General features: G+C 31.8%; 3 protein-coding genes across 3 annotated transcripts in view; 1 reads left to right on the forward strand and 2 right to left on the reverse strand.

Annotated features, from left to right (window-relative positions):
- The window catches only part of LOC140451897 (uncharacterized), a 28,209-nt gene extending 15,029 nt beyond the window's left edge, over nucleotides 1-13,180 (reverse strand). Inside the window, exons 1-4 of the mRNA XM_072545845.1 lie at nucleotides 13,022-13,180; nucleotides 9,441-9,557; nucleotides 1,904-2,194; nucleotides 244-426 (exon numbers count right to left, since the gene is read on the reverse strand). Of these exons, the coding sequence (XP_072401946.1) occupies nucleotides 244-426; nucleotides 1,904-2,194; nucleotides 9,441-9,557; nucleotides 13,022-13,073 (643 nt within the window). The 5' untranslated portion in view covers nucleotides 13,074-13,180. The remainder of the gene's footprint in view (nucleotides 1-243; nucleotides 427-1,903; nucleotides 2,195-9,440; nucleotides 9,558-13,021) is intronic.
- A 2,249-nt stretch (nucleotides 13,181-15,429) lies between these two features.
- Nucleotides 15,430-16,806, reverse strand: LOC140452036 (tax1-binding protein 3 homolog). The gene is made up of 3 exons (XM_072546060.1): nucleotides 16,622-16,806; nucleotides 16,448-16,561; nucleotides 15,430-16,055 (listed from the first exon to the last, which is right to left on the reverse strand). The coding sequence occupies exons 1-3, from the start codon at nucleotides 16,676-16,678 to the stop codon at nucleotides 15,867-15,869; spliced, it is 360 nt and encodes a 119-aa protein (XP_072402161.1). The 5' UTR covers nucleotides 16,679-16,806; the 3' UTR covers nucleotides 15,430-15,866.
- A 506-nt stretch (nucleotides 16,807-17,312) lies between these two features.
- Nucleotides 17,313-25,309, forward strand: ERp60 (disulfide-isomerase A3). Its single transcript, XM_072545980.1, has 9 exons — nucleotides 17,313-17,594; nucleotides 18,494-18,705; nucleotides 20,105-20,333; nucleotides 20,549-20,665; nucleotides 20,816-20,948; nucleotides 21,052-21,212; nucleotides 21,306-21,534; nucleotides 23,688-23,822; nucleotides 25,084-25,309. Exons 1-9 carry the CDS (start codon nucleotides 17,449-17,451, stop codon nucleotides 25,192-25,194), a joined length of 1,473 nt encoding a protein of 490 aa, XP_072402081.1. The 5' UTR covers nucleotides 17,313-17,448; the 3' UTR covers nucleotides 25,195-25,309.
- Nucleotides 25,310-25,905: the final 596 nt, after the last annotated feature.

Here is a 25,905-nt window from a genome sequence, read left to right on the forward strand (position 1 = left end):
GAAATCTATCTAAAAATGCAAATTGTTCTGTATTTTGACAATAATAATAGTAATTTAGAATAAAAATTAAAATAAAGCTTCAGAACAACGTAAAACTAATGTAGTCAGTCAATATATGGAAATGATATACGAATCTAGATATAAATAATGAATGTGCGAATTTCAGAGCATGTTTTGAAAAAGCAACTTACAAAAAAGAAAATAGAAGCAGAAAAGTATTACAGATTAAATTAAAAAACTTACCAGTTCCATTATCATTGTTCTGAATCAAAGATTGTTCGAGAGTTACAAAATCGTCGTAACTTTCTTCTTCTTCTGTCAACAGATTTGTCTCATCTTCTAATTTGTTTGGTTTCGTGCAACTACCTAGGTGACAAATTAATCCAAGTTCTTTAGTGGGATCGCAGTCTCTGTTTATTGCGCATGCTGTAAAAAAAATCATAAAATATAACAATACGAGGTCCACCTGCAAAATTCTTTGCGTCGAAATGCCTTTACCAATTCCATCGTATTCTTTTTGTGGTTACCAATGGAGAATCATGATTTCAGAGAGCCATTGATTCTATCATTATGTTTGGGAAAGTATGTAGTATTTATTTTCATATTTTTATATATTTTTTACTTACTTTTACTATACTAAAATAGAAATAGCAGAAGGCAATTCAAACTAATCACAGATCAAAAATCGGTTTCATTCACGTTTAATACAAACCATACAAGTAAAATCAAAAATGAAAAAATTATGCGTTGGTGTTTGCAGCTTTCTTGTTTTAAATATGATACTATTTATTACTCAGGAAAGGCTAATGATGCAGCATGAATATAAATAATACAAACAAGTTATATCAAGTTCATTCAGATTTATCGCATCTTGGGATTACTCGTATGTATATACAATTTTATAAAAATTCGAAATTTACCTTCTTCCATAGATAAAATTAAACAAGTAATTACCTCTTGTCCAATCTGTACAGAAATTAAACCAAGATTTTATAGGAAAGAAAATGATAAACATTTAATCAAATTAGCAGCTCCGTTCGAAAAATTCAATATCGACTTTAAAGGTCCAATACCCAGTTCTTCTAGAAATTCCTATATGCTTACAATTATTGACGAATTTTCAAGATTTCCATTGGGTTTTTCCATGCTCAGATACATCTATTCAGATATTAATTGGATGTTTGAATCAACTATTTTGTGTATATGGAATGACGGCGTACATTCTAACAGGGGAACTAGTTTTTCTTCACAAGAATTTATTAATTATTTACACTCTTAAGGAATATCTTCAAGTAAAACAACACCATATAACCCTGAAGGAAATGGTCAAGTCGAAAGATACAATGGAGTTATATGAAAAGCGGTGAATATGGGAAACTGTTCTACCAGATGCTCTACACTTTATACAAAGTTTATACAAAGTTTTAGAGAAGTAAGTTTGATCCTTTAGTTGAAGAGGTTGATCTTTTAGAAGCCAATTCAGATTACGCGTTAATACAGTATCCAAATGGAAAGAAAAGTACAGTTGCAACGAAGTATTTAGCTCCTAGAGGTGACCTAAAATTATTGAATCACGATAACGATGAAGATGAAAGTGAAAGTACAAATAATACTTACTCTAGAGAATTCCACTAGTAAATCAATACCAGATGAAACAGAAAATGTACTTGTTCAAGAACCGAATCAAGTACCTGATAATAATCATGAACCTACATTTGAAAATTCAGATTTTCAATCTAGCCGCAAATCAGCTAGAATTCAAAATAAACCTAGATATTTGAAATAGGGAACCAGTTTTAAGGTTCTATTTCAAAATGTTCTTTAAACCATTGTATCCCCTATTTATTTCAGAACTTAGATGAACTAATATAGAAACAAATAATAAGACTGTTTGACCTCTTACCTTTTTGTTCTGCTGATTTTATCCTACAGTCAAATCCTCGGTCATAATAATTATCACTGCAGACACATTTTTTATCGTTGCACGTTAACGCCAAAGGATCCATTCCATCAAAACAGACAGAGGATGAATCACATGATTCATCTTTACCAACGTATTTTTCACATTTTCCTTGATACCATCGATACTCTGGTTTGCAAGTACAGACACTATTATTGGAACAACGTGCATTGGATCCTAACCACTCCTTGCATTGTTTATCTTCTTGGCAGTATCCATTATATTCAGTTGCATCTATAAATACAAAAATACCGCTTTATGTAATGATCTTAAATTAAATTTTTTATACATAAATAAATTTTATATTTTAAAATACCTAGTTATCATAGTTCAAATTTGAAGTGATTCCCAAAAGAGGTCATCCTTATAGACACTTGTGTATTGTCAATTGCCTATCTTTGGGCGTAACTGTCAAAACAGCTACTTATAATCATAGACATATTAACATGTATTTATACATCTATGCCTATATGTAATGCACTAATTTTTCAATATATCCGAATCATTTCATTCCACCAAAACTATTATTAGTTATGGCATGCAGTTGAAAATTAGTTTCGTTAATAATTATGCTTCCTAAACTGATCAAATTTGACTAACTAGAATATGTATATTTTTTAGATGTCAGTTTAACTACAGCCGTTAATATATTTAAATATTTTTACGTTCTAGATTATTTGAATGATGTATTTTTGGAAACGAGAACTTAATGGTAGAACTACCCACTAGACGGGATGTTGTGTATGAAGATTCGTCAAGCTCAATCGTTGCTTAATCTTCAATTAATGTTGCACTAAGAGAGTGAGCATCATGCTTTACTCTTTGGTTTTTGTAAACTCCCTGATTGGCTTTTAAAAAGGCGGGAGAGACAAAATTTATAAACGTTTGTAAAGAAAAACCAATCAAACCAAAAAATACAAAGCAAAAACACTAATAGAAAAGAATAACAAAAAATTATTATTATTATATATTATTATTAACTAAATTAGAGTTAATGACGATATTGAAGTGTTTATAACTGCTTTAATATCTTAAAAATGGAGTGAGACTATTGGTTTCAGGCTCCACCTAGAGTAAAATCCTGCATGAGTTAAATCAAATACAGATCTAATAGGAGAAATTAAAAAAACAACAAAGAAAAAAAAAATGCGTCATCCAACTATGCAAAGGTTGCTGCTAAAGACGTCCAAGATGAAACATTCCATGTCAATTTTTAGATAATATCTGCAGCAGAAAGGATTTTTTATGTTGGGAGACTTTAATGGACACATAGGATTTAGAACAAGTGACGCCGCTGTCGGGCCATATGGAGAGAAGGGTGTAAATGAAAGTGAGTGCAGGCTCATATAAACCTGTTAGCAATCACTACGTATACAGAATGGATTTCATAAACATAAAGACACATACACATAGACTCAGTCTAGACTCTAGCAAAAATCAATAATCGACTACATTATATCCAGACAGACTTCCCGGCTACGTATGTATGATGTCAGGGTTTATAGAGGGAAAGAATGTGGAACGGAATCCCATTTGACGGTAATGAAAATAGAATTTTCCTATCGACGAACAAAATGGAATGCTTTATCTGCAAGCAGACCGGCTAAATTGCCGACATTAGTGTAAATTCTACAAACAATCAACAAAATACCGAAGACTGCAATGTGGAACCTACTCAAAACACAACGGAACTAGATCAGCTAATTGAACCTCCCACCTCTACAAATAAACGGGGATACTCAAGTTCAAACCAGTTCTACCGATAGTAACTCCAAAACTAGTTCTGATATGATGCCTTCCCCTAAAATAAATGCCAAAAAACCAAAAAATAAACGAAAGGTGAGCTGTCCTTAGCAAAACGCTCTCGTTGAAACTGCAAAACAGTCTATTAAGGATATGCACCATCAATCCACCGAAATCTTAGGTATTCTTTCTGATAACCTGATGATCGCATTTATAGAAAATGCTTTCGGTTGTAATGACCCATATAGTGAGGCAATAATAATGTCACATCACTTGTTTCGAATTTACAAATGTTACATCCAATTTTTACAGAAAGATCTGTGAAGAACAGAATGACCAGCTTATAACAAAAAACGTCCCATTGAGAAAACGTAATTTGGAACGTCCCAACTATCCCAAAAATCGTCCCATTGATACTAATATAGTGTATCGGTCCATCTTTACGCGAATTCAGTGGAACTGCGATGGTTTTTCCGTTGTGTACAGGAATCCAAATTTACCACTGCTCATGACCCTTAAGTCCTTAAGGCGGTAGTCTCAAAATCTTAACGCCATATTTTTCCGCAATTGTTTCAATTTTGTACTTGTCCTCGTCTCTAAATGCGGCTGCAGTATCCAGTAATTTACTTTTTAAGTAATCTTCTTTGAAGAAAATGTTCTTTTCGATTAGCCAATCCTTGATTTGCCTTTTGTTCCACAATTTTTTCGGGAAATCAAATTTGCGGGAGTGGTTTTATCCAAAACGACAACGTTTTCTTTGTCTTTCAGCAAGTTTGGAATTAACGTCTTCTCAAACCATTCTTCTTCTCTTCCTCTTCGTGGATGTCATAACTTTTGAGAACACTCATACCGCACATTTTCATAAGAGTCATACCCTGTTGATGTAGGTACTTTCATCGACTTGTGAAAATGAAATAGAAGTGAGCTTTTTTACCGAACAAGAAATAAATCTAGCCATTTCTTCTACAAAAAAATCAGCAACAGGTCCTGATAACATTCCGTCAGTTTTTCTTCACCAAACAACGCTATCAAAACTCCTCAAACTTTATAATATAATATGGTGCAATCAAGATTTTCTTGATTCTGTCACCTGGAGTAGCATAATGTTCTAGATAATGCTCAGTCAGGCTTTATGGCTTTAAGTGGAATTCTTCCTTCATCTCCCAGTAAAATATATGATACATGCAGACGACCTTATCATATTTTGTCAATGAAAAGTCATTAAAACTACATGTTCTTTACTTCAGAACGTATTAGATAGGATTTATAATTGGTCGACAGACATTGATTTCAAATTTTCACCCTCTACATCTAGAGTTATTCATTTTAGTAGAAGATATAGTTGCCCCGTTCTCCTGTTATTTACCTAAATTTAGTCCCTCCCAAATTTCTTAACTAACAAGAAGCCAACTGCCCCCGACAATAGCTCCAGCGAGAGTGATGTAATTATCTTTAAAATTCATTCGTCCAACTTGGTATAAACCAAACATATAAACGGGAATATTTATTTAACGCGCAATATTAGGCGGCTTAACGATCAAAGAATACCGAAGAAATATGCATCTGTGATATATAAACAAACTCTAAAATGTGTTTATTATCGACCTTGGCGACGCAAAAAGATTGAAAATACTTTTTCGGTGATTTAACTTGTACGATAAGAAACAAACAATACATGGAAAATATTCTTCGGTGTTTTAACATATACGGGGTGAGTTCAATACATATCAAAGAATTTAAAAATGCTACACTTTCAACACTAGCCTTTCAACTTAACGTAAAAAAGAAGAAACTCCTAGCCGCCTTCTTAGACAATTATTTCAAGAAGCAATAAATACCAAACAATACAACCAAATTCTTTACACTGACGCCTCAAAAAATGGAGAAAATACTGGGTGTGCTGCCTGTACCGAAAACACAGCCTTAGCTGTATATCGACTCCCAACCATTTGTAGTATTCATACTGCAGAATTATATGGAATCCTTAAAGCTCTTGAACTCTAGCTAATAGCAAATCTCTAGCAATATGCACTGATTCTTTCTTTAATTCAGTCCATTATTATCATATATTCGTTAAATTTGATAGTCCAAAATTCAATATATCTGTCATCAACATCACACCAGAGGAACATTAATAACCATTCTTTGGACCCATCTCATGTGGGGATCAGTGGAAATCTACAGATATCGCAGCAAGAAAGGCAAGTTGATGTGTCTTGGAGCTGTGTTACCTTAGAAAATACCCACAAAATTACTACACAATATTCATACTAGACAAGGGCTTTAACATCTTACACAAAAATGGACGATACTGACTCAAAACGAACTCGATAACTTAATTTTAAGCATGCCAAGGCAGTGTCAAGTGTACCTATATATTGCTGCTGGGGAAACATAGATTACTATTAAACATATTTAGATCTTTATGTTTTATATTGACTTTTACGTTAAAAATTTTCATTAAATGATGTATTTCTTAACTTTTGTTTGATTATTTCATCATAAATAAATCATATTACACTGAAATTAAGGTGAATTAATTGCTGACTAATCAGGCATTATACCAATATGTCACTTTTAAAATCTAATCAAAATTGATTTAATGAGAAAATAACTTTTTTCATAATACATTTTTGATGTTTTCACTCTGAATTTTAATTCATTGGTGGAATATTTTTCGGTATTTCCTAGAAAAATGCAACCAGTTTTTGTTGATGATTTGATGAAAAAAACGCATACAGTTGTTTACGTACACGCACCTTCGCGGCGCATCACAATACCATAGATTAGCTGGGACTGATTTTCAGAGTTCAGACGTGAAATTTGCCCGTGTATATTCAGTGTGCATTATTCAAAATTTGAAAAATCGGCTAAATTGGTAAGTATTTTATAAAATAAGTATACTAAAATTGATAAAAAACATTGCTTTTACTTAAAATACTGTGACAAATGTGTGTTACATGATTTTTTAATACAAAACCTGTTGAATTTTGATCATTTTTTAATCTAATATTATGTAGTTAGGTACATAAATTAGTTAATTACTGAAGGTACTTACTATATAATTATTGTGTTGTAAATAGCTGTTACTTGTTTCATCAATGTTGAATATAGGATTATCCTATCTCAACGGCATTTCTCTATCCTTTCATTTATTTTATTTTGATTTTAAAAGAATTTTTTTCATCCAGGTGCCATGTTTTATTGTCTTTAGGTTGGCGGTATGTATGCATTTCTTGTTGTGTAGGTTAAAGCAGTGTCATTTTTCATATATTGTTCAGATTGTGAGATGTAAAGCAAATGTCTCAGATTGGTTTTGCAAATAAGGTCTTAAATAAGCAACTTGGTTTACTATTTGCTCAACAAATATTTCTGGAAACTCTATGTATGGCGCATGCACGTCTCCAATTTTTTTAAATTTAACTGATGCTAAATATCTGGATGTACTAACAAATCTTCTCTTTGTTACAGGATCCAGTACCGTGTCGATAATATCGGGTCGTTATTTTCGGTAAAGGTAAGAGTATGTTTGTGGTGGAGATGTAAGATACATAAAAGTTTAAATAATATAAAACCAAATACAAAATTACTGATATAATAATTTTAAAGATAATATATTGAACTATTTATTAAATATATAGGAACTCCACAAGAGTGCGATTTTGATAACTGTTAGATGGGGTCATTGACAGTTTCTGGGTCAATAAGGGTGACTAATCTGCGAGTCTTTCGAGACTCTTGGGTAAGTTGTTCGAGGCTGATCCAGGTGATTCCAAAAAGTTGTCTAAAAGAGGAATTTTGATACGAAGAAAGAAGTGGAAATAAAGAAATGGAATAAAACGAGATCAACGAAGTGGAGGCGAAAAATTTAATCGCCAACATACAAGAAAATTATGTAATAACAACAAAAGTATTTATTGGAATCAATAAAATTCTTTCTTTAGACAACTTAATGGATAACTAATAGAAACTGTTTTGTGATGGTGTGTATAAATGTCAGAATGAGTTGGTCGCCGCCGGGATCAGAAGATGTCCGGAGTGATTCACGCGAACTCGGTTGAAAGGATGCAGAGAAGTGCCAGTTTACGAGTAATGGGTGCTGATACAGACTAGAAGAATAGAAGATATAATTCCGAATAGATTTTTTTGTAAAGGTAAGTTTAACAGTCCTTTTTATTGCTGTTAAAGCAAATGATTTTATTACCTTATTTAAAAATATTAATTAAAGAAGGCTCGTGTCCTAGTTTATTATTTTTTTCCATTTTTTTCTGTTTGCTGCCTTATTTTCCAATTTGGAGTTTTAAGTGCTTCTATATCTTTTTTAACCTCATTCTTCTACCTGGTTTTCGGCCTACCTTTCGTCTTCTTTTTTCTTATTCCTCCAGTTAGTCTTCTGTTAATTTTTTTTTGGGTGCAAAAATTGATATTTTCGGCAAAATTTGGCAATTTTTAGGGGGCAAATCTCTGACGACTGAACTAAACCTTTTTCCTTAAGAATTTGTCCCCACTGTTCCAGTTTTAGTTCTAAATCACTTTTACTATTTCCTACTAACGCTCTACTTTCCTATATGAAAGTCTTTCCTTTTCCTATATAAAAGCTCTATACATAGTTCTGACTCTCTCAGCTATTACATATCTCCTTGAGCATAAAGTCCACGAACTGGGCGCAGCCCGGAGCGGGACTTAAGGCCTTGAGGCCCAAGCAAGCAATTTCAGTTTCGCGGATAAGTCACAAGAGGATAACAGGCAGAGGATAAAGCGCGTTACGCTGGCCTGAATTTAAATCAGTTCAGGACCCATGTTGGAGTTCTATTACCCAGGACTCCCACATGAAGAGCATTTGGCTGATAGTTGTGCCCCTATCGCGCATCAGAGCGCTATAGGGGGAAAAAGATGGTCTGGAACATTGGAACGAGGTGAAGTGACTCCTATTTTACACCAGTTAATACACCTCGCTCCAATGAATTGTTACACCCGAACGTAATTCTTATAGGTGAACATGTCTCACAGGCTGGCTGAGTTTAATTAAATTGCTTGCTTGCCATTGCTTTCTTTAGATAGGTAGGACATCATCTACCCATCTTTACCGGGACCTGCTCCGAACTTGTTTCGTTTTTATAGTTCACCTTCGGTTATTTAAAAGCTTATTATTATTTATTTGTGTTTCTGAGCCATTAGTTTTTGATTATGATTTGTAATGAAACACTCAGAATTGCTTACTTAATGTCTTTGTGAAGTTGCCGCACCTAATATATATTTTGTTTTACTTTGTCGACAATATCATTCATAATCAGGTTAAAATTAGTGGGATCTGCCTTATTCAAGTATCAACTTTCATAGTATTGGTTAGCTCAGTCCCACTACAGTCAAACAGTCATAGTCTAACTCTTTGCAGTCAGATCTATAATTATATTATGTATGATGTTAATACGTTATGTTAATACGCTTATGTTTAATATTTTTGATCTTCATAGATCGTCTTAATAGTTTCTTCGAATTCCCGTTTTATGTATTAAAGATATTCTCACGTTTATCCAATCTTTAGGTAACTTCTTGTTTCTTCTTAGCTTATTTAATTATAAATTATATATAAATAAATATAAATTTAACATATCTCGTTTGGATATACAAAATTTTTCTCGTTTAAATGGGTTTGTAAAATATACGTTTTTCATCGTTTTAAAACGATAGAACTGCTGAAAAGAAGTGTTATAATAATAAAAAAAGTTTGACTTACATTGTAAGCACTTGTCATCCTTTTTATATGATAAAATATCACATTGACAAATACCATTGACACAAATCTGAGTTTCTGCACAATTCGAATTTTCTGTACAGTTGTCTCCATGAACTCCTGCAAATTAAAAATAATATTTTATACATTTCTAACTTATAAGGCCATAAAGCGTACTAAAGTCCACACATAACACTAGCGGTTTTTGATTGAATAACAAAAATATATTTGTAGACCACTTAGTTATCCAACTACCCTCGTAACACGGATATCTGCCGTTCTTAGAGACAGCAACGACCAATCATAGATGGAGCTGCAAGTAGCGATCATATTATTTCAATGTGTGCGTATAAGGTGGGTGCGTATTCAAAAGAGGAGATGATAGCAAATGGCATTACGTTAACTTTTTTATCATAAATATTGTAAAATTAGTGGTGATATATATTAAAAATTTATTTTATAATCTTTAAGGAACTGTATGCTAATATAAATAAAATAAATATAAAAGTAACTTAAGTATCTTAAGTGACAATTTTGTGCAGGATTTTAATGAAATAGTCGAAGATTTTAACTTAAAAAATTTTCTCAAAGCAAATTTAAATATGATCGCTGCTTGCCGCTCCATCTATCGATCTTTGCTGGTAGTTTTAAACACAAATAGTCGTGTCAATTAGGTTAAATTAAGCCTCTCACTCATAGGTAGCAGCACCAAAGCTGTGGCAGACATTTTTTAAAATTATTAAAATACAGTTATAGTTGAGCGTTGATAATCCGAACTAATTGGTACAGGGGTAATAAAATGTGTTAGGCTTTCACAGCCATCGTCTAACTTGTTAAACTGTTTGTTCGGGCTGTTAGGCCGTTGTCTTCTGAGATTAGTTCTCGACGTTTCGCCAACACTAGGGGTTGGCATCTTCTGGAGATGTTACTGCTTCGCTTGTACGCTGAAAACTGACATCAGTTTCCGACATGGTACAATGAATACACATTGTGTATGTGATACAATGGATGTGTACATGGTACATGGTACAATGAATGTGTATTCATTGTACCATGAGTTTCCGAAGCCGAAGCAGTAACATTTCAAATTGTTCGGATTATCGAACATATGTTCAAAATACAAAGCTCACAAACGTAATACATATGTACAGGGTTTCTCATTATATTTGACCCCCCACTTATTTTCCTTAATTTTGGGGAATACAAAAAAAAGTTTCAAATAAAAGTTGTATTATTTTATCTGTACCGACCATTAGTGTAGCAACAGACCAAATTTTGTATACAGGGAGTGCCCAATAAAATGCATCTTCAATATTTCAAATGGGACACCCTGTATTTTTTATAGTTTTGAGTAGCCCTGCATTTCCTGATTACAAATATATAACATAGTGTAGCATTAATTTTGTTCTATAATGGCGTATGGTACTACTATACTATACTAAGATTAATGACTTACAATAGGTACTACATTTAAGATACAATACTACATTTAAGATTACAATAGATGCTCAAAGTGCCCTCCATTGTTATCAATGCACAAGTAATATCTTCGTCTCAAATTGTCTAATGCGTCGGATATTGTGTTATTATGGCCATTTAAATTTTCAATTTCCGCGCGAACTTTTGCCGTGATAGTGTTAATATTTGTATTTGAATCAAAATATATTTTTCTTTTAAAAACCCCCATAAAAAGCTACCAGATGGTGTTAAGTCGGGACTATTTGGTGGCCATGGAATGATACCCTTATTGCCGATCCACACATTAAATTGATTATTTAAATGTTCTTGAACGGCTACGGCATTATGTGGCCGTGCTCCATCTTGATTTTGTGTATAATTTTGATTTAATAACTCATCCACTTCTGTAATGACTGTGTCCAAATATGATTCCCCAGTTAATTTATAATCATAAAACAATGGTCCAACTATTTTGTTTTGAAATATTCCGCACCACACATTTATTGATTTTCTTCCTGACTTTTTTATTTGCTTAATTTTTTTTTTTTCAATTATTTTTCTGTTCCCACGAATACCTATTTCTTCTATTAAAAATGCCTGAAGTTGAAAAATTTGATTCATCTGTCCATAAAATGTTATAAAAATAATTAGGATCATTCTTCTTATTTGTAAGCATGTCTTGACAGAACTGTAAACGCTTTCTCTTATGAACATCGGTAATTTCTTGTATCGGTAATATTTTGTACGGCTTATAGTTGTGCTTTTTTAAAACTCTATGTATCGTCGCACGGCTTTTCTCTAATGCATTAGTAGCATTGTTTAGACTAGTTTCGGAATTTTCTAAAATAAAAATGTTATTATGGATTTAATCTATTATTTAAGTATTTAATTTTTACCTTCAAAATAAAGCAAAGTATTAAGATCTTCATCATCATTTCCTACGTTTCTTCCGTTCAAACATTTTTTTATTTATGACATATTTATTTATGACGATAATTATATAAAAATATATTTGCAGAAGGAGTCTGTCGATCTAGATAAATCAGCCTATATTCTCTTCTTGCCGCTTGCTTGTTTTTATTTTTTTTTACATAAATTGAGAATATATCTACTTTTTCATCTACAGTATAACCCATTTCGCTATCAGCACTGACAGTTTATAATAAATTAATAATTGTTTCATTTTGAAACGTCAGTTGCACAGTCACCTATGGTTACCCTTTTGTAGTACCATATGCCATTATAGAACAAAACTAATTTTTTTTTATATGACCTACAAATGTATCCAGAAAGAATCGATTTCGACTTAAAGAATAGGTACCTCTAGAGTGAGTGCCGGCGCAAGAACAGCCTTTATAAATTACTGCGTAAATAAGGGTTTTTGAAATTATTATGTATTATTGTTTATTTGAACTTATCGGCATCACTATTAACTATATTTATCGGCAAAAATGACTTTTTCACTTTTTAGGATTGTTTAAAACAAAAACAAAGCATGCTGCATCAGCTGTACGTCTTCACGGATTTTTCATCAGCTACCCCTCATATACCATATAGAACGTTCAAATATAAGTATAAGATTTTTACGCGAAATCAATGATTTCTTCCCAGATAGACTGGTGTAATAGATCTTAACATAACTGAACTGATATTAACCGGAGATGCTCTCACTATAGACACGTCTGATTCAGATATCATCTTGTAAAATGGGCAAAACGGACAAAACAATAGATTATACTTAAATGTAGAGTACTATATTGCCTGCAAGTGAAAAATATCACAAAATACATAAATATACACAAAAATCTTCTAATCGCAATGTGCCATGGCTTTCTTCAGAGATTTTCAATAGATATGCTCTTTTTTCACTCGACTTATTGATTAGTTATCTTAGATTTAGAATTTGTTATCCTATTCCCATTCTCTTCACAAATCAGGTTTGTCCAGGATCTATTTGCCGGAAGGTAAATTTTTATACGTTTGGATTTTTGTGTAATTTTGTTTTTTTTTTAAAGGTTTTGTTAGTATTCGTGGACTTCATAGGTTTTGTTTGAACCAACGTTAAAAATGGACTTGTTAAAACTAAAAAATTTGGGAAACAATACAATAATTGGCATATATCTTACCTATTGAGCACAGTAAAAAAAATAAAAATATACACTTAAATATACACATCATCGTTAAATCTCGATAACTTGGTAACTAGTCAATTCAAATTATTAATCATTCGAGTGAGAATAGAGATTTTATCAAATTTAAGATAAAGTCATATCTCTGTTATTTTGTATGAAGAACAAGATACCTATCATTCATTAGAACGTCTAGTAAAACTTATAAAATGTATAGATATTAATTACCTGTCTCAACTATTGATAAATATTATCTTTTGTTTAAACATCTGTTTGATAATATACATACTAACGCAAAGTGGCAGATGATAAATTGGTTGGATTTGTTCTCTTAAGGAATAGTGAAACATGTATGTGATTTTGAAATACTCGGAACAAAGAATCATTTGTTTACGTAAACACTTCAGTCTCCTGGGGGTATCGAAATTAAAATGTTATCGCTTATCAACGATGATACTTCAGATATCTCGCAATAAAAATTGCTAAATATTCAACAATATTTTTAAATCATAAAAATGATCAAACTCAAAAGAGCAAAGACCTTCCTTCTCCGCATATCGTTATTTATCTTAGAAGGTTTTATTACAATATTGTTTCTTGTAAAATAAGAAGCCTCTGCACTTTAATAAAATTCACAATATTTGGATCTGTATATAACTGGTATAATTTAAAATCTTAGACGTCATAGTCCATTTTCATTTACGGACCCAACAATTTTTCCAAGTATTTTCTCTCAAAGATACCAAGTAGTTACTCGTTGTTTTAGCATTGATTAAAAACTACACATAGTAGTTTTTAATCAATGGCTTTGGGAAGGCCAGTTTCAGCCCCATATATCAAAACCAGTCTTATTAAGGTCTTGTAAATCTTAGGCTTTACTAGACATTTTAGGTTTTTATTTCTCAGATGTTTCTGAAGACCATGAAGCTTCTGAAGTTCTGTTGGCTATTTGTAGTCAAATACCTTTTTGCCATACTGCCTTAACAAACAAAAACTTCAGATAAAAGAACCGTTGCCAATCTGCTGTGATCCACTAACCGTTAAACATATGCTGCTTAATTGTACGAAATTCATCAAAGAAAGTACTTATGGAATATCCATAAAATTTTTTTTAAATCTCCCAAAAAATGTATTGGAAGTCCTGCTCTGACTAATTAAAGATTCCTTTGAAAAAGGTATATTTCCAGAGTGACTAAAGACAGCCTTTATTATTCCTCTTGATAAAGGTGGTGAAAAATCTAATGTTTGCAACTATAGACCTATTGCCTTACTACCGGTCCTATTAAAAATTATTGAGAAACTTATAAAAGCCCGACTTGTGTCCTTTCTCGTTGAAAACAACATTTTATCACAAAGTAAGTTCGGCTTTTTATCTAATAAATGTACCAGCGATGCAATATTTTCTGTACTTCATGAGGTCTATCAAGTACTAAACAATAATCTTTACACTGCCACTGTTTTTTGTGACAATGCCAAAGCTTTTGATTGTGTAAATCACATTTTGATAAAAAAACTAAATTTTTACGGAATTTGAGGTATTCATTTGAATTGGTTCCAATCTTACTTGAGGAATAGAAAACAACTAGTTAGAGCAAATGATACTGACTCTAGTCACAAAATCATTGTATGTGGAGTATCACAATGTTCAGTATTGGGTCCTCTACTCTTCCTTCTCTTTATAAATGACATCAGTAACTTAAAAATCAATGGAAAATTTTTTCTTTTTGCTTATAATACCAGATCACCTGGAGGAACTCTAATATTACAACTTCTCAGGCAACTATAACTTCTGATCTATTTAAAATAAAAATCTGGTCCGACTCTAATTTATTCTCTTTTAATGTGTATAAAACAGTAGCATTATCATATAAAGGAGCTCTTCAACCCTTGCTTCTACATAACAGCCAGATCAGTGTCGTTGATTCTGTAAAATTTCTTGGTATTTTTAGTCAGCACCCTTAATGGTCCCTATATAACTATTTGTTAAGAAAGAACTAGCCTCGGCCTGCTATGTGAAATCAATTTAGCATCTTCCAAAATAACATATTTTTCTTTGTTTGAGTCTCATCTTCCATCCACCTATGTGTTTTTCCACCAATGTCACAAGGTTATTTGTAGCTGCTTCTATTTCTGTAGGGCTTTTTAGTTTTACATTTAATTTAATGTTTTCATCCAAATTTACATTTGCTATGTCCAAGTCTTTTAGTTTGTGATTATTTTTATCTATTTTTAATACTTACTGTATCATTAGATGTATTCAGGGGAACTGTCTAGTCCTTCAGATTTTTATTGAATTCAGTTTATAGGTGATTATGAATAGACAGAAAATTTATATATTATTTTTACATCAAAATATTGATTTTGCTGTAAAAACATAAATTATATCAAAAAGATGAGAAGAAAAGTCTAATAACCAAACTTCGTTTATTAATGAAGAAAACTTACAAATTTCACAATAAAAAATGGCTCTTAAGGTATAATATAACTAGTAATAAACACAATAGAATATTGTCTATATAGAAAAAAAATATCTACAAAATGTTCACACACTTTCATTATGTAGTTCTTGGTAACTGATTACAACACCCGCACAAGCATTGGTATACACTTACCAATAGATACATGTATAACATTCTTAACAAAGCATATTCTCATTCAACCGAACTTATGCACAAAAACACACACACACACACACACACACACAGCCATATAATAACTTTCCATTGCAATAATTCCACAACTCAGACTATACCACACACAATATGCTACAAACATATTAGACACTTCTACACACATACATTCAATTATAATAAAATACATATAAATATAAATAACAATAGCTTTATGTTGATGTTACACCCTTTCTTGCCACAAGAAGATTTAGAACGGGATGTTTCTTTATATAACTCACAGCTTTTTTATGAGTCACCATTGTGAAGTCATAACCATTACATTGTAGTATTTTATCATGAATCCGAAGTCCAGCTTTAGACGCTGGACTATGGTCATGCACTTCTGTTACATAAATACCCTAAAAATAATACAAATAATATTAATTTTGAGCTGTTTAGTTTATAAATTTGTTTCTAAATGAAAATTACACAATTCTTACTGTTTATATTACTGACTAAATGTATAACATGGATAAATATAATAAATGGATAATTAACAGTATGTTACAGGTAATCAAGGATCTGATAAATTGACTTTAAATTGTAGAAAAAAAAAACAGAAGATAGCAAGTTGAGGTAATATAAATAAGAAGGGAAGGAGTGACAGAATGAGTCAGTCAACTGATGTTATCACTAATTATAATTATATGGCTTGTCAATTTTCCTCGTAATCTCAATATTTTATATATAATTACTCAATCTCTAAAAACGACATGACACCTGAAATATTGAAATCAAAACCAAATCTTACATTATCTGTATATCCCTGAGGACTTTTATGGAAATCTTGGTCTATTCCTCCTCCGATTTTAAATCCACAACGGAGTGTATCGCCATCAACCTCTTTATGAAGAGTTATTGGAATCTGTAATGTAAATAATTAGGTGTGATAACATGTTTCTTATTAGTTTTAACAGGCACTTACACTTAAACACTCCATAGCCGTACCGGCTTGGTGTTGAAATGCCATTTTTGCACACATTTTGAATAATTTTAATCTGAATATGTGATATTCCTAAAATACTGTTTTTTATTATCTTTATAATCGATAAATTCTGAATGGGGTAATACAGATGACTAAGTCTATGTTGACATCTGGTTGACATACTGTTTTGACAGTGACAGTGACATTACTTTGTCAAATTGTCAAAGAGATTTGAAGAATGACAGAATATGGATACCTAAAACATAAGGACAAACAGCAACAAATAACGAAATTAACGGAATTTAACTTCGATTTTTTTGAATTGGTAAAAATCAGTTATCCAAATTTCATGTAAAACAAATTTCATTTTAAAATCATGTAGATTTTAAAATATAATCGTTACAAACTTCTGTTATTTCAAATCCATACGTTAAAAAATAATTATCCATAGGTGCCTTTTTTCTTTTCATTTCAAATCATAGAAAAAATAACTACCGAAATTAAGCATCTAACAAGAATTTTAATTTAGACAAAAATCTGCATGTCATAATTAGTTTTTTTTATCATATTACTGTTAAAATATGGTAAGCCTATGTCCTTCAACTAAACCAATCAGAATATCTAAATCTGTCATTTTAACCAATAAACAGTGGACAGCACGTTGTCTTGCGCATTTTCAAAGCCACGTATTACATGTATATTTAGGGAACACCGGTTTGTTTGTGGCACATTTTGAGTGGTCAAGTGTAACACAACCACAACCCAACTCGGTTCTCGATTTGGTATATAACTTTTCGGGTTTAGGCTATCACAAAACTTCTGTAATAATGATTTTATTTAAAGTACTCACTATTTGTATGTTATTCCTTCTGGGATCAGCCAAAGAAGAAGATGTTCTAGATCTGGGTGACAGTGATTTCGCATCAAGAATTGCCGAACATGAGACCGCTCTTGTTATGTTTTATGCACCATGGTAAGTTATTTTATCTATTTAACTCATAGTGTTACTTGTTAGGGTCTATTTCGCGCATTCACTTACAAAAGAAGTAGTTACAATAAAACTGAATCCTAATTTTTTTTGGTAAAATGTCTTGGTCATTTTGGCCTTATTTACGCTTCTCATATTATCATATTTCTAAACACGTTTTTATGATTTTATGAACCTAATCCAAGCATGGTTCCTTCCAAATTTCAAGATTGTATAAGTAGGTAGATTTTCTACAATTAATTTAACCAAAATTCAGTCAAGTATATGTGTGTGTATGTGTGTTTGGGAATTATTGACCTCAGAGTCAATGTCCATTCTCCGTATGGAGAATAATAAGGTAATAGGTACAACGAAATCTTTGTAATATTGCCTTTCCATATATTTTCCATGTTTTTTATCCTTATGGTTATTTTTAGCTTCTTCCCTTTGAGTTGCCTATTTTAATTGGTGTATCTTTATGTTTTACCAAGTGCTATCCAGTACTTTTGTTCATAAGGTCAAAATTGTACAATATCCTCCATTAGTTTCTTTTTGTTTAATTGTTAAACATTGTTTGAAAACTAAGAAAAGGTGTGCCATTCTTATAAACTTTTTCTTCTTTGTTTTATTGTTCTACACTTTTCAGGAACTTGTTCTCATCAATTGTGAATCTCGTCAATTGTGAATATTGGTTGAATTCATCCAAATCGTTATATCTAGTCATTTTTATTCTGTAATTTCAACTTCCCAACATTCAGAGCAATAAGACCACAAGTTGCACTGCATTTTCTACTAAAACCAGGTCAACGGTAGATACTTAATATATGGTAATCATACATTAAATAAAAAATCAATCAATTCATTATATTTTGATTTGTCTTTTACTGACGAACTTGTTTTTCAAGGTGTGGACACTGCAAACGATTGAAACCAGAATATGCCAAAGCTGCAGAAGATTTATTAAGAAATGATCCTCCTATCGCTTTGGTCAAAGTAGACTGTACAGAGGCTGGTAAAGAAACTTGCGATAAAAACAGTGTAAGTGGTTACCCAACATTAAAAATCTTCAGAAATGGTGAGCTATCTCAAGACTACAACGGTCCTAGAGATGCAGCAGGTAAGCCAACATATACACATATTTATGATGTTAAACTTATTATAGCATAAAATTAACTTTATAACAACATTACAAACTTTATATAGAGTATATCAATAAAAATATATTAGAATAGAAGTTCGTTAATATTTCTGAATAGAAATACCAGTCAGGTTGCTAGTTTCTCTATGATCATTGTTTTCACTAAGACATTTTTACCCTTAAAGGCTTTTCTGCCAGATTACAATTTTTTCATTGATCCATTTTTGAGGTTCTGGTTATATTTGATGCATTCTTTATCCTTTCACAATTTTACACTTATTATTCATTAGTAAATGATTAAGACCATATATGTTCCTAATATATTCATTTTTAATATCTAAAACATTAAGTTTATTAGTTTCTTACATTTAGTCCATCCTCCTCAAAAGAAAAGAACTATGAGAAGAAAGAGAATACCTTTTAACCTCAAAATTAAGTAAGGTGCTTTAGGATTTGCACTTTAAAAACAAGAAGGATTGAAAATATGGAAAAAGAATACCCATTCTCTAAAATGAATAGGGCTCACCCTACATTCTAGACTTTTTCCTTAAAAAAAATACCAGCAGATTATGATAAGAAGAAGAATACCTGTGAGCCCGAATTATATTCAATACACTGAGGTGAATCTAGGTACCAAGTTTCAAGGCTGTAGGATTTTTCCTTTAAAACATTTATGTCAAGAAAATATGTAAGGATATGAGAAGAAAACCTAAAATCCCAAACACTACTAGGGATATTTTTTACACCAAGAGGAACATATGTACCTAGTTCTAAGACTTGAAAATACCAAGACTTAAAGATTTTTACTTGAAGAAACAGAAAAAGTAAGTCAATCTATTGACCTGGAATTCAATAAGGCATACACCAAGAAGAACCTAGTACCTAGATCTTTTCCTCTAAGAGTTATCACCTGAACGGATGGATGTATAATTAGAGAGATAACTACTAACATGATTTCAAGAAAAACCTATCTGTAGGTTCTAATAAAGATAAAAGAAAACAAGTCAATCTCCTCCTAGTGGAGGAGGAACCTGCTCTTGGTAGGTTGTGAAAAAAGCATCTCTTGTCTATGTTTGGCAGGCTGATTGACATTGAACTTGATGCCACCCCAGTATGGTTAGGTTCATGACAGTTGTGTTACAATGTGACAATAACATGTAAAGGACAGAATTGAATTACATCCGTAATTGTATATTTTTTAGTTTTTTTTAATGTTCTTTAACGAAAACATTTTTTTGTTAGCTACATCAGCTACAGGTTCACATATTAGGCAAATTATTTTTTTGAAAATCATTTAAAAAATACTATCTGTACCAGTAAAGTATTTATCATAAAGATCATAATGTTTAGTAATTCATTCTTTATATTATTTTTTAAGGTATTGTAAAATACATGCAATCCAAGGTTGGTCCCAGTTCAAAGGAACTCAAAACATCTGAATGCTTGAAAAACTTCCTAGAAACCCAAAAAGAATCAGTAGTTGTAGGTTTCTTCGAGAAGGAATCAGACCTTAAAGCAGCATTCCTTAAAACCGCTGATAAGCTTAGAGAAAAGGTTAAATTTGCCCACACTTCGTTCAAGGAACTCTTAGATGCCCAGAAAGTGAAGTAAGTCTTAGTAACATACATTAACACATTAAACGCCACTTGAGTTGTATTTAATTCACACCCTGTTTGGACAATGTGTTATGTTAGCTAAATATAATTCCATAACTGTTGAGATTTTTGACTTGGAGCTTGAAATAAAATATTTTAATTTGGCAGTTAATTTGTTAATTTATGTATTTATACGGACATTATTTGATCTTTGTGTATTTTAATAGAGATGGTTTGGTCTTGTTCCGTCCAGCCCATCTGCAAAACAAATTCGAAGATAGCAAAGTTCAATACAGTGGATCTGCTGATGCTGGAAGCATCCAAACATTTGTAAACAAAAACTTGTGAGTATTTTTGATGTTTTTTTTATCATGTGTTCAATATTTAATCAATTAAATGTATGTAAGACTTTTTTTGCACATACTTTAAAGACATTTTTTAAATATTTTTATTCAGATTTTCTATGCTAATTCCAAATTTATTTCATCTGTCAGACATGGTCTAGTAGGACACCGCAAACCTGATAACAAACAAGAATTCGAAAACCCCTTGTTTGTTGCTTACTATTCTGTTGATTATGCCAAAAATCCCAAAGGTACCAACTACTGGCGTAACAGAATATTGAAGGTAAATAACCATACTAATAGAATAGTGTATTTAGCATCCTTTACATGCATGAAGTAGTAATATACAAATGATAACATTGATTGATTTGGTAATATATTTCCAGGTTGCCAAAGAATTCCAAGAAAGAGCTAACTTTGCTATCAGCTCCAATGACGAATTCCAACATGAATTAAACGAATTTGGATTGGATTATGTAAAAGGAGACAAACCAGTTGTTGGTGCTAGGGATGCCAAGAACCAAAAATTCGTTCTTAAAGAATTCTCGTAAGTATTTTTGAAGCGAAGCTTCTATAATGTCGTTGTATTTAAATAAATTCTAAAAATATTCTAAAAGAAGTTTTCCTCTTTGTTTTACAGCCTGGAAGCTTTCGAAGTATTTGTAAGTGATGTTCTAGAAGGTGGTCTCGAGCCATACCTTAAATCTGAGCCAATTCCAGAAAATGCTGATGAACCATTGAAAGTTTTAGTTGCCAAGAACTTTGATCAAGTGATTGATAACTCGAAAGATGCTTTGATCGAATTCTATGCTCCTTGGTGTGGACACTGCAAGAAACTTGCACCCATTTACGAAGAGCTAGCTGAAAAGGTAAGATTTATCCTATTTATTTTTATATTAACCCAGCTTAACAATTTGTTTTTTTCTCCTTTATTTTTATATAGTCTGATTGTTCAATCACAAATTTAACCCCTTAATTTGTAATCTCGCATTAATCTTAACTTTCTAATTTTACCTATAATATATTTGTAATATCTATATTTTAATTTATTTGCGAGGTTATGTGACAAAAGCATTAGTTGTTTGCTTTTTGGTGAATTTTTGTTTTATATTGTGAGCTTATAAATTGCAGTTAAACTCTTTTGTGTCATAGACATATATATTAACATATACCGAGCATACCGGCCGCGCGTGTTCACACAAGATCTGGAGCATGTGGTTTTGTTTATATGAAAGTGGAATAATAAACACAGCAATGCAACCTGCAACTGCAAACCATCACCCAAATTCATATGTCTACTTCTTCTCCACTTAAAAGATACTGTCGCAGCTTTAATATTTGTAAGAGTGAGACAGAATGAAAAAAAAAAGATGGTTTCGTCACTTCGCTTTAGACTGCTCAGTCTATGTATATATACATCTGTTTTCTGTACATAGTCCATCAGAATATTTACCTTAGTTAATATGTTGAGTCAGTATAAAGTTATGTTGAGTGTACCTATTTTGATTGAGTACCATTAAATCATTTACTAAACACAACATTCGACTGCGTTCAACATTATTTTACACCGTCGAACGAGAACTCCGGACATAGGGCATTCGAATTATACATTGATTCTTCGAGCCGGATATTTGAACACTGTTGAGGAGATAAGGATGGATCGTGTTCGTCGGATGAACCTAATTCGAAGTTTTTCTTGTCAAGCTGTCAGTGTCCATTCTTTTTACTTCTTTGTTCGTTATTCTATCGCTTCGTGAAATATCTGCCGGCCTGCAGGTCAATCTCTATTGTCCATCTAAGATTTACTTTTTTATTGTTGATTCATAAATCCATACCCTGTTTATTGAAATTTACACCCAAATATTTGTAGTCTCCACATCCGATGATTTCTTCTTAATTTATTTTATAATATTTTTAGAAAGAATAGGTAGGAAGAAAGTGTTTGGTCTGTATTTAATAGTAGGGAGAAAGTTCGAGACACAGATGTATACACAGTATTATTTCTAAAGTTTCTAACTAATATACCTAATTCCTATTATTTCTAACTATTCATTTATTTCAATGTTTTCTGATCCTTCAGCGATACTTAAATATTTAGTTTGATTTACACCAGCAAATATTTAATAATATGAAGTTGAAATAAGTCCAAATCTCAAAAATCTCAATTTTTGAAATTTGGTCTCAAGCTGAAGTTTAGCTTGGGTCCGAGCGTTAGGGCTCTGACGGGAGAATCCGGGAAGGGATGCGCACTTGGTTGTTGAGACGACAGTCTCCTTTTTGTTCAATACATTTCATCAGACGCTTTCAAATGTTTTTTTATCTGATCTGAAAAGTAATTTTACTCGAGAACCTCAAATTAGTGTTAAATTGTAATCCTAGCCGCATCGTACGTTACAAAACGGTGTTCTAAGAGTCTTTTTTTTTAATTGTGAAACAAACGGAGGTAAATCTGACGAATACGGTGACTGGTTGACCAATTCGTATTCTAATTGATGTAATTTTGCCTGTGCCAAGGTCAAGGACGAATATATAAAGCACATCCTATATAAAGAGATAGATCAAGAACATAAACACTGAATGGACCCGGTATATAAAAGGAATGACTGAGAATGGAGTAGTAGAAATAGTAAGAGATAAATCAGCAGCTGGAAAAACCAAGGAAACGATGGTCAGACAGCTTTTGTAACCGAAATAGCCTGAAAGTTAAAAAAAGCATCTATTCGTGTATAGATCAGTAAGAATAAGAATAACAATAGTCCAGTAAAATGAGACAGCCATTAAATATAATTGACCTATTTCTTCGTCTTTGGCGTGAAGAAATGAACCCATATTTCACAACTGAATTTCTGAACCCAATTTCTAAATTGTATTTTGTCATTCACCAAAGGTGCTCTGAATCCTACTTAAAGTATACATTTCCTTACATCATTGTAGCAATATTTTTTCAAGTTTACTCTTTTATATTGGTGTTTTAAACTCAATGCTTACAATTAGTTACTCTTATTGCTTTCTTTTATTTTAGCTCAAAGATGAAGATGTAGTCATCGCTAAAATGGATGCTACAGCCAATGATGTTCCATCCAACTTCGAAGTACGAGGTTTCCCAACAATCTTCTGGGTTCCCAAAAATTCAAAAGACTCTCCTGTCAACTATGAGGTAAGTGTAATTTTATGCAATTGATAAATAATGTAAAAATAGCATTCGCAATGACACCATTTCCTTATCAGCATGTTCGATAACGGATCTATTTCCTTGTGAACTTTTTTACTGTTATCTTTGTCCAATTATTTGACTAATATGTTTACAGGCACATATTTTTCATTAAGATGGTTTTGAATCTATTTCCTTGTTATCTGCAGTTCTGTTATCTACTATATTTAATATGAGTTAACTACACTTTCAGTTGAAAGTATGTTTATTTGGATGTTTCGATTTCCATTTCCTTATTTTCAATTAAAATTGTGGTTTATTCCAATTAAATATAGTAGGTCTCTTCCTGACTTCTGTTGTACTTAAGTTTGTATAAATAATCCTTAGACTATACAATAAAGGTTGATTATCTTGCATTTCTTTTGTTACAAACTTGTAGACAAAGCAACATACTCAACTCTTCACTGTTGATAAATTATTCTTATTATCTTATTGCAAATAAATAAACTGTCACCTCATTAAGTAATTTAAAACTAAGTCATTATGTTTATCTGATCAGTATTATTGCAGGAACATGCGATCTGCCTACATTGTTTTAAATACTATTGTTGTTGGACGCCATTAGCCAAACAAAATAATTATCTAAAACATTAAATTGATAGTTCCACATTTATTGATGTTAGGAACGTTTTTATTGCCAATGTGATTAGCAGAAACGAGCAGTTTGTTAATTAGATACATAAATGTTTCTCTATTTATGTAGCAGTATCCAAAATCTATTGCAAAAGCCTCATTTTATTTCGCATCTCTTTACTGAGTAGTTTTTATTGTTCCATGTCAAGATAATCCAGATTATCAGTTTTTTTTTACACAATAATTTTGAAATATATTTTTAGAAAATAGTCTATTTCAATAGATTGCGAACATTTGCTGACCATTCATTTGAAATCATTCAAATTTGATTTATTAACAAATCTAAATAGTGTTGCTCCAAATTGCCCTAGGACTACTAGTACTCCCATATCTATAATTGTAGTTTAAGGTTACCATTTAACATAAGTGGATTCATCTATTTTCGTTAAGGTTTCAGAAAATTCACACAATAAAATCATACTGTAGTCCAATTTTCCGAATGGATTCACAAGAATGTTTTACAACTATTTAAATAACGTTCAAGGATTTTACATAATTATTAATTGTTGTGACAGCTGATTTAAATATACAGGTTGGTAATTTTTGATTGATCTAATGTGATTTGTACTTACAGGGTGGCCGAGATGTAGACGACTTCATTAAATACGTAGCCAAACACGCTACCAACGAACTGAAGGGTTACGATAGGAGTGGTTCCCCTAAGGAAGGCAAGACTGAGTTGTAATGCGTTGTAATAAATTTAAAATATGTGATTTTTAAAAATAATTTTTGAGATGTTCTCATACTTTTTAAACGAATTCCATGTAGTGATTAATTTTCTAATAAAGTGGTTTTCTCTATTTTTTTATGTTGATACACAAAATAATCACTGTTGTTACTAAATATAAATATACACTGACCAACCAAAATATGTCATTTATTGTACAACAGGTTTTTGTATTGTGCGACAAGTTGAAGTTGCGTGGTAAGTTGTTGTCTTTTCATGGCAAGAGTCGTTTGTAGATAGTTTTATACATTTTTATTAGGTTGAGCTTCAGGCCATTAGTGAATTTACCTGTTGGTTATGTTTAATTCAGTTGTTGTTGCTAATTTTGTCGTTTTTGGGAATTTTCTAAGGCGTGGATGATTTTTGTTGACGTCTTCAATATAATTTATATTATATCAAGAATTGTAAGTTCTGTTTTGTTCAATATGTCATAAAAACTCATCTAAGACACCTCCTGTTCGCTTTTATTTGATTTTTGAGTCTTTTATTGGTGGACACTACATTTTCAGACCACTCTCTATTTTCATTTAGAGAAAATCTTGATTGGTTTCACCGATTTTCATATTTTACGCAGTCTGGTGCGTTTTAGTCAGAGCTGGTGTAACATCTGTCAAACGTGCTTTAATTGTTATTTGTCTTCGGAAATTGTCCTTTCCAACTATTTGAATT

Source organism: Diabrotica undecimpunctata, chromosome 10 (assembly GCF_040954645.1).
Source record: "Diabrotica undecimpunctata isolate CICGRU chromosome 10, icDiaUnde3, whole genome shotgun sequence".
Lineage (NCBI taxonomy): Eukaryota > Metazoa > Arthropoda > Insecta > Coleoptera > Chrysomelidae > Diabrotica > Diabrotica undecimpunctata.

What these genes read in the sequence shown, in the direction of transcription:
- LOC140452036 (XM_072546060.1), bottom strand. Translation starts at nt 16,678, where the DNA reads ATGTGTGCAAAAATGGCATTTCAACACCAAGCCGGTACGGCTATGGAG. An exon ending in CGGCTATGGAGTGTTTAAGT is followed by an intron (nt 16,562 to 16,621) that starts GTAAGTGCCTGT and finishes TTTACATTACAG; the next exon opens with ATTCCAATAACTCTTCATAA. An exon ending in CTCAGGGATATACAGATAAT is followed by an intron (nt 16,056 to 16,447) that starts GTAAGATTTGGT and finishes TATTATTTTTAG; the next exon opens with GGTATTTATGTAACAGAAGT.
- ERp60 (XM_072545980.1), top strand. Translation starts at nt 17,449, where the DNA reads ATGATTTTATTTAAAGTACTCACTATTTGTATGTTATTCCTTCTGGGA. An exon ending in GTTATGTTTTATGCACCATG is followed by an intron (nt 17,595 to 18,493) that starts GTAAGTTATTTT and finishes TTGTTTTTCAAG; the next exon opens with GTGTGGACACTGCAAACGAT. An exon ending in TTCGTTCTTAAAGAATTCTC is followed by an intron (nt 21,213 to 21,305) that starts GTAAGTATTTTT and finishes TTTGTTTTACAG; the next exon opens with CCTGGAAGCTTTCGAAGTAT.